The sequence below is a fragment of the Frieseomelitta varia genome, unplaced genomic scaffold (assembly GCF_011392965.1).
Source record: "Frieseomelitta varia isolate USP_RPSP 00005682 unplaced genomic scaffold, Fvar_1.2 scaffold_34, whole genome shotgun sequence".
NCBI classification, from domain to species: Eukaryota; Metazoa; Arthropoda; class Insecta; order Hymenoptera; family Apidae; genus Frieseomelitta; species Frieseomelitta varia.
This window is the reverse complement of record NW_025110079.1, coordinates 723,790-732,773: the sequence shown is the minus strand read 5'-3', so window position 1 is coordinate 732,773 and position 8,984 is coordinate 723,790. Positions and strand designations below refer to the sequence as shown.

General features: G+C 37.9%; 1 protein-coding gene across 1 annotated transcript; it reads left to right on the top strand.

Moving 5' to 3' along the window:
* The first annotated feature begins 93 nt into the window (after positions 1–93).
* LOC122530368 (cyclin-dependent kinase-like 4) lies at positions 94–3,244 on the top strand. Its single transcript, XM_043657242.1, has 5 exons — positions 94–542; positions 621–815; positions 1,217–1,508; positions 1,697–2,090; positions 2,396–3,244. Exons 1-5 carry the CDS (start codon positions 375–377, stop codon positions 2,640–2,642), a joined length of 1,296 nt encoding a protein of 431 aa, XP_043513177.1. The 5' UTR covers positions 94–374; the 3' UTR covers positions 2,643–3,244.
* The last annotated feature ends 5,740 nt before the right edge of the window (positions 3,245–8,984 follow it).

Sequence of the window (8,984 nt, the reverse complement as noted above, 5' to 3'; positions counted from 1 at the left end):
ATACGTATGAATTAGTGAGAAATTAAATCACTGAATGCACTGGAAGCATCTTCCTGTAGAGAATCGATTTAGTCGTTTGTTTCAAAATTTTCGTTTCGAACACATTGCTCTTTGAATTAATCTTATTCTTGTTTCATGCATTTCGAATCCTCGTGTTTCCAAGTTTATCGTAAAGTTGGCGCGGAACGTAGCTATCGATAGATATATTTTGATTTGTGTGAAGCTTTTTAACCTAACTATTTCGATCCCTCTTTGAACGCAATTAGTCCGTGATATTTTTACTATTACAAACGTAATCGGAAAGATATTTAAAAGATTAAAAAGAAAATCAGAAAGGAAATACAGGAGATCGGTCGCAAATCGGTTTAACTAAGATGCAGAAGTATGAAACGATAAAAATTATAGGAGGAGGGAGTTACGGCGTGGTGATGAAATGCAAACATCGCGAAACCGGACAATTCGTGGCCATTAAGAGACTTCTGGAGACCGAGGGGGACCATCAAGTGCGAAAAATGGCGTTTCGCGAGATCAGGATGTTGAAAGTAAAACCCTCATCGAGCTAATAGGTTTTGTATCACGAGTACGAGAGCGAGAATAGAGGACAGCGTCTGTATTTGCAGAAATTGTGTCACGAGAACCTAGTAAATATGATCGAAGTGTTTCGTTGTAGGAAACGATTTCATCTCGTGTTCGAGCATTTGGATCACACGTTGCTGGACGAGCTGGAAATCGTTAAAAACGGTCTGGGCTGGGAGGTGTCCCGACGACACATTTACCAAGTCCTTCGAGGCTTGAGCTTCTGTCACAGTAGCAACGTAAGAAGGAGATTTGTAGCGAATGAATTTCAACTCGGAAGCTACAAACTTTCGATCAACTTCGCTTTTTATTAATTCTCATTCGAGCTTCTGGACGTAAGTTGCGCGTTCAGATATTCTGCCAGCCGAAAGTTTCAAACATTATAAAGCTGCAATACAATCTACACAGAGATTGTCGTCGTTACTTTTCTTTATTTCTCAATTTATGTACGAGAGTCGACATCCTTTCTTCCTCCAAGGTTCCAAAAGCGAGAATTACTGAAGCTTTCTAACGATTGTTCAGGCTTATCTTACACTGTAGAAATGTCCCGACTGTACTTGATGAATGAGGGTGTTGACTTTTTAAATCCTGGTTTAACTTTGATAGAAATTAAAAAAAAATTCCTGGCCCCCCCGGTTAGATAATGCATCGCGATATCAAGCCGGAGAATGTTCTGGTATCTCCGCACGGTGTTGTGAAACTCTGCGACTTTGGGTGTGCACGTTTCATAAATATCCCCGACGAGTCTTTCACGGATTATGTAGCGACAAGGTGGTATCGAGCGCCGGAACTTCTTGTTGGTGATCAACAATATGGCAAAGCAGTGGACGTTTGGGCAGTGGGCTGCCTTTACGCGGAAATGGTGACGGGAGATCCCCTTTTCCCTGGCGACAGCAACGTAGATCAACTCTATCGAATAACCAAAGTTCTTGGTAAGTGTTGCCGTCCAAATCTTCAAGAAAATTGTTCTCTAGTCGGAGATTCTACGCAAAGGTTTCTGTAACGTAAATATATTTATATTTCTGTAATTACATTTATATTGTTCTGTAAATATATTTACGTTTTGTGATCTTATAGACGTGAATCATGTGATTGTGGATCTCTACGTTCAATTTTTTAGGGAGACTGTGCACGAAGCATCAAACACTGATGGATCATGGCAGACCCGGTCGAATATTGCGTCACACGAGTATAGACGAGCTGACACCACCAAAACCACCACCAAAACCAGGTGTAACTTCGATTCGTATGTTATTTCCCACCTGGGACTCGGTGGCCATCGACTTTCTGCATTGCTGTCTCCGCATGGATCCCAATCTAAGATCTACGTCCTCGGCGCTCTTGCAACATCTACTCTTCGCGCATGATGATTTTACCGATAAATTCCTCGTACACTTGAGAAACATTATCGCCAAGGAGTCTGCCACGAATCCTCTCATGACTAAGAGATTAGTAGAAAGGAAACCGACCGAGTTTGAGCCCTTCCCGAGACAACTTCCCTGCGTCACCTCTCGGTACAAGCTCTTCTGTTATTATCTGAAACATAAATCAGTCGATAAATTAGTTGATAAACAATTATTCGTATCTCTAATTAGATCTTGGAGTTCATTGGTACATAAACTATTTTATTTTAAGTTTACACTTTATCTGGTGCAATTGTTATTCTCTAATTCATTAATCTGACAGTTAAAATAGTTCTGAGTATAAAATATTCTGTCATTGATTTGTCAACGTTTACTTTGCTGACTGCACTGCAACAGAAGAATTGGGTACTTGTCCTATATTTTTTCACTTTTTTTACTTTTCTCTTGTTGCATAGATGGCACATGCACATCGCCACGAAAGAGGCGACGACGAACGAAAGAACGGAGACCGAAGTGATCGAAACCGTGGAATTACATAAGGCATCGTCGACGTCGCGCGTGGATCCCTTAAAAAAAGTTTGTTATTACGATTCTATTTCCACCTCGCCGAATACAGCCTGCCTTCATAAACTAAAGAGACCAGTCGCTACGCAGGAAGACATGCATTCGTTGCCTCCTCTTGATTTCAAAGGAAACTTGTAGCTTCGTTCCTAGAAAGAAGAAAATAACCATGAGAAAGAAAACGAAATTTTAAATAGACCCGTAAATTCCTCATATACATCATTTTATTATTGTAATAGTTGCTAATCATGTTATTATTGTAATATGCATATTTATTACGGTAATGAAAGAAGCATTTGCTTGATCATTTATTTCGTCATTTTATTAGTAACTATATTAATTATTAGTAATCGTATTGATCGTTTTATTAGTATTATTGATATTGGACTATCGATCTTTCTATAATAATATTTAGAAAATCTTGTTCGCAAGTCGAATAATTTAAAGAATGTAAAAACTACACACATTTCAAGATTTTTTGATGAAAAAGACAAAGGCTACCTCGTTATTGTACTTGTATTTTGTAATTACATTTGTAGAAAGTAAAGTGACTAGTGTAATATTAACTGCACGATCAATTGTCTGTTATTTATAAGTGATACTATACGTTTAATGATTATATTGTAATGTGTGTGTGTATGTGGCATTTTATATAGTTTAACTTTATTTCTTTTTCCAAATACAAACGCATCTACATTGACACGAAAGTTGTGGTTATTTTATATTATTTTACGTGGATGTTACGTTACTACAATATTATTACTATGTATTAAATTTTATTGTACCAGATTGTATCATACTGCATTATTATATATATTTTACATTATCTTGAAATAAATCTCACCGTAATACAAGAGACTGTATTGTACACTTATAATATAGGAGAATATATGTAAATCTGTGCATTTGGTATTGCAAATTTCTTAAACAAATATTTAGCATCGAATATTTCAGAAATCAGAAGGTATTCCTGGCTGAAGATTTTCGAAAATATTTCTGAAATCGAAAATCTTGGAACTAGGAGATATTCCTGGCTGAAATTTTGGATTTTGTATCAGGATAATATGAGGACTGAGGAGGAGCCACGCCAAATTTCAACTGTGCTTCTGGTATTTACAATTTTTGGAAAATTTTCAAGATTCGCGTAAAGACGGAATACAGTGAAATAAGAGTTAATAATTAATTCTATCGGAAGAAAAACTCTGGACTAAAACGGCGCGAAAGTATTGCGAAAGAATCTACGTTAGGTATCTTTCAATTATCATGTAATTTACGTTTAAGCAAGTTACGCTACGTGTAAGTAGTTTAATCCACGATTTTAAAGGTGGATATATTTAACTCAGGAAATGAGTAATTAGTTAATTTAGAGAGTTTTCATTAATTCAGAGTTAATTTAGAGAGAGTTACGTGGCCCTGTTAGTTTTTTTGTATCAATCTGGACTCGTTCTCTAGATGGCAGCATCTCTGCGTCCAAAATTACGTATTAAATTTAGTTCCTATTCGCCGCTACGCGACCTTAATATTTGAATGTTCATAATTTGAACAAATTCTCATTTGCAAAAAAATAGAAGCAATTTTTTATTTTTAGATTCCCAGCTTTTTTTCTATGTTTCATTTAACTTGTAAAGTTTCCATCTAGCCAATTTGTATGAATAAAAACATGGTCCTATTGAGTGAATCGGTTGACACTTTTGTTATAACAATTATTCGTAAACTATGTGCAAAATTTGAATGAAAATAGCACGTAACTGTAGCTAAAAGTATAAACGACGATTTTTATAAATTATTTTGAAGCAGTTTGCGTAAAGTAAATGTGCAAGAATTTATTAATTTGATTAAATTGAGGGAGACTGATGTTGCGGGTAAGTGAAACGTACAATTTTTATATAGAAAACACTGTAAGATTCTTTTATCAATCGAACAAAAATAAAAAATATTTTCTTCAATGGTATAATAAATTTATCGCAGCGAATTGAAAAAAAAAAAGAATAGCTAATTACAGTAACGTAAGAATAATTAGAAGACTGTTCTATCAAAAATTTAACCAGAATTAGCCTTTCAGCATAAGTTCGAGAGCTCTTTTTTGAAAAATTATTCATCTTTCTCAGCGTGAAATTAATTGCACAAGACATCTATTTAAATAAGTTTTGCATCAAGGATCAACGTGCTTGGATGAAAAAATGATTTAAAATTATTCCAATAATATTCATTAATAATGAATCACGTAAGAAGGATTAGTCGCTTCCATCGAAAAGCCAATTTTTTCCTGCTTTTCTTAAGATCCATCAATTTCTTCCAATTTAATTTTGATGGAGACCAGAAGATACAATCCACAGTAAGAAAACTCCTGAAATCAAGCTCAATATCACACGCGGCTCTTCCTCGCGATTACAACATTTCTTCGCGATCGATGGAAAAACACGGGCTGAGATACGAGTCATTTTCATCGTTTTATTTATTCGTCTCTCGTGGATACAGAGTGGTTTGTTCGGTATAGAATTTTAATTACAATATCCGACATTATTTTATAAAAGTAAATACAATTGTATATCGTTAACAATAATAATGCGCGTAAGTCGATTAACACACGCTTCAAACGTTGGCTAAAGCATTCACGTTCACCGTAGGAATAGTTTTACAGCTATTACGTTCACACTTATTGGTTTTTTTTCTTTTTTTCTTTTTCTTTAAATACAGTATTTAATTACAAAGGAAGCCGATCGCGAACGCATTTCCAGGCTTATGTACAATTAATAATTATATTATAATATATTAAGCAGAGATCTCAACTCGAGGGGAGTTTTTTTCCTTTTTTTTTCTTTTCTTTTCTTTTCTTTTCTTTTTTTTTTCTCTTTTTTTTGTTGTAGGCCTTTCGCGAAACGGTTCGCGATCGCACGAGCAGCGAGCTTTCTTCTTCTTTCCTCTTTTCCCTCTTTCTTTCTTTCTTGCTCTTTGTTCCTCTGTCCGCTCGCTTTCTCGGACTTTAACAGAGATTTCCTTCGATAACGACGCGTTACACTCGCGATCGTCCTCCAAGCTTCTCTTCTTCTTCTTCTTTTTTTTTTTTCTTTCCTTTCCCTCGTTTCTCATTTTTCTCTCATTCTCGATTGCTAACCTAAATACTCTCCAGAGTACAAAAAAAAAACCAGACCGTTATACACGGGGGGGATTAACCCGTTTCACCTTACGATACACATCATTCGAACCTGGCACGTTTGTCGCAGAATCCAATACCGGCAAACAGAGAGCCAGGGAGAGATCTGGAAAGACAGGCAGGCAGCCAGCCAGGCATGCAAGTCAGGCAGGTAGTATGCAGGCAGGCGGACGGACGGACGGACAGATAGACAGACAGACAGACGGACAGATTAGACGGATAGACGGATAAATAGATAAATAGATAGATAGATAGATAGATAGGTAGGCAGATGGACAGATAGATAGATAGATAAATAGGTAAATAGATAGAGATGTACAGTAGAAATCCGTATCTATATACGCGAAGTTGAAATAGTATCTAAACCCTTAAAAGATAAAACTTCAGTTCAAGTACCGATTGATTTAGCGATTCTGCGAAGATCGATTCGCACGCATTCACAATTAATATCTTTGACTTTGAGCTTGCTTTTTCTTAAGAAAATAAATGAATTTAAACACTACTCGACACAGTTTTTCGAAATTCAAGCGGATCTTCCCATCAGTTGACTTTGCACATTTGAACGCGAGTTCGAACGAAATTTCAATGCGCTTATTCTGAACGTAAATCTGTAGCGCGTGAGTTCATTTTACTGCGAGTAAAAATCATCGTGAGAACAGACACTGTTCGCTTTCGCTGTGCGAATTCCAATTAAATTAATCGCTCGTACGTTCATGCAGATACGGACCTCCACTTGTACACTATCGTCAACTCTAAACGGAACTCTACGCTACGCTATTGAAGAAATGTCGCGTTAACGCTATCACGGATGAAATTTCACCCGGTTGAAAAATCAATCAAGTCGAGAAAATGCAATTCAGCGTTTTATTATTACTTAATATTAAGTTGGAAAGTAGAAAAGTTATCGTATTTATATATTTTTATATATAGTAAGATTCTCGTGGAGTGTAATTTTACCCGTGATAGGGGTCAATCTCTCGATTATTCGCGTTGTCAATTGTTACACACTGAATCTCGTAGAAAAATTTCAAATTTTTACAATTTGAAAGTTTTGCTATCACGCGGTATTGGGAAGAGAAAAAGAAAAAAAGAGAGAGAGAGAGAGGAGAGAAAAGAGTAGGAGTAAAAGGAAGAGAAGACATGTGGCCGAGCACGATCGTAAAGCCTCCTTGGGATTACACCCATTGAGAACCAAGAACTTCTAAATCTTCAAAATATTAAAATTGACAAACAATCGACATCAATTTATTGCCTGATGGTAGTCATTTTCTTGGCTCTCGACGAGTTGAGCGTGTGCGAGCGCATTGTAGAAGCATCGAGCGAAACAAGGAGGAGGGAATGAAAGGCAAAATAAGCAGGGAATGGCTGGTCAAGTCGCGATGCGAGTAAAAATATTCTTTGGACGGGATTTACGGACGTTGAATGTTTCAGAGATCGTAACGCTCGTATCAAAGCTAGATCGAAATGCGATTAACTAACGTGGATAACGTAGAATATACGTGGATCCTCGCGACTACGATCCTCTTGCACGATAATTTACCAAACTAATAATATTAGTGAGTCTTCAAGCGAACTGGAGAGTTCTTCCTTTTTTTTCTCTTTTCTTCCTAATAATATTAGTTCGATCGAGTAAGATGGAATCGAGTCGTTCGATTCAATTTCTGAGTCGAGAGAAGAAACAAACAATATAATCTCGATGACGAGGCGTTCGATCAATTTCGTTTGGAACGTGAACAGACGCAGCACTTACCAGCGCTGTTCAACTGTCTTCATTCCCGCGGTATTTTCGCGAATCCGACCTTTCGAAATCTGAACGAAAAGTTAATTCCATAACCAGTCTACGCGGTTTTTCACTATCGTTCGTAGAAACACTATCGCTCAGGGGTTACAATACAACATGCGAGTACAGACTATGCGGTAACTAACTTTCAAACGCGAATTCTGACAACTCGCGTCACATTTTCAAGTCTTTTTCTCGCTTACGGTCCTCATCGTCGTCGTCGTCGCTGTTGTTGTTGTTGTTGTCGTCGTCGTCGTCGTCGTCGTCGTCGTCGTCGTCGTCGTTACTTAGACTGCGGATTTTCACGCGTTCAACAGGGAATTTGCAATAGAAAGCATAGAATGCACATGATATGGAAAAATATTAGGTCGTGAACTAAATTTGACTCGCGTGTTTTTTTCTTTTGAACAATGGTGAAATTTAGTTCACCACCGAACATGCAAAACATTCAAAGTACAGTACTCGTTACGTTACGTTAGATGAAACAATCCTCTCTATCTTTAGTTCTACCTTTCCAATGATATTCACAAAAATATATGTAAATTTGCACAAACATCCGCAGTCCGGTCACATTATCGTTACAGTCTGTGGTATTTCTTACTTTCCCACCAAACTACCACTGCTGCTGCTGCTTCTCATTCTCCTTTCGTGCTCTCTCTACCCCTATCCACCCTTTTCTTTCCATTCTTTCTCCTCAGTTTCGTTCTCAACACCCTTCCTCCCCGACGCTTCTCCTTAAGATTTCCCTCCCCCTTTCCTTTCCTCATCCGTTCCTCGCGTCCACCACAGTCGTTTCGCAAAACCACCGACATTATTCGCGGTGTACGCGTTGCTCTCGCGAGTACGAACAAGTTGTCATAAGGCACTTTGAATCTGCATCGCGCAACACGATAGAGGATCGATCGGCAGGTTCGATCGCCCGTCCTATCTTTCCGTCCTTTTTTTTTTTTTTTTTTTTTTCCGGAAGACGAGAAGGAAAACATCGTGCGTATCTTGGGATCGATCGAGTTTCTACCGTCGTGTAATATATCTTTGATCGAGTTCGGCTATCGGCTATCGTGCGACGATGTATCACGATCGATCAAGCTCGAGTCTCTCAAGTGTGAACGCCTCACAAGCGCTAAGGGAAATTGAAAGAGAAAGGAAAAAAGAAAAAAAAAAGAAGAAAAAGAAAAGAAAAACAAAACGAAGAGAAAGAGAATAACGATACCCGATCGATAAATTGGTCGATTTCTGTGTTATTTTCCTCCTCGGCTAGCAATGAGAAAGACGAGTCCGGTGTCCTCTGGCTGCCGGGATGCCTTTCTTCCCCTATTCGCAAAACGTACCACTCGCTCGGGAATATCTGTACAATTGTGTAATAAGAGTACTTGCTCCTTTCAAATTCACGACTTGCCACTTGCGATCGCGCTTGGCTACAACGCTGGATCTCGTTGCATCGCGAGAGGATTCGATCCACCCACATCTCGACAGAGACGAGAATTCGAGAAGTTTTTGTCTTTGAATAAAAAAATTTTGTACCTCTGCCTCCGGTGAGAATGGGAACGAA

Excerpts from the sequence above, each read along its gene's own strand:
- LOC122530368 (XM_043657242.1), top strand. The coding sequence starts at position 375 with ATGCAGAAGTATGAAACGATAAAAATTATAGGAGGAGGGAGTTACGGC. Across the intron at positions 543-620 it reads GCGAGATCAGGATGTTGAAA|AAATTGTGTCACGAGAACCT; the intron begins GTAAAACCCTCA and ends CTGTATTTGCAG. Across the intron at positions 2,091-2,395 it reads CTTCCCTGCGTCACCTCTCG|ATGGCACATGCACATCGCCA; the intron begins GTACAAGCTCTT and ends CTTGTTGCATAG.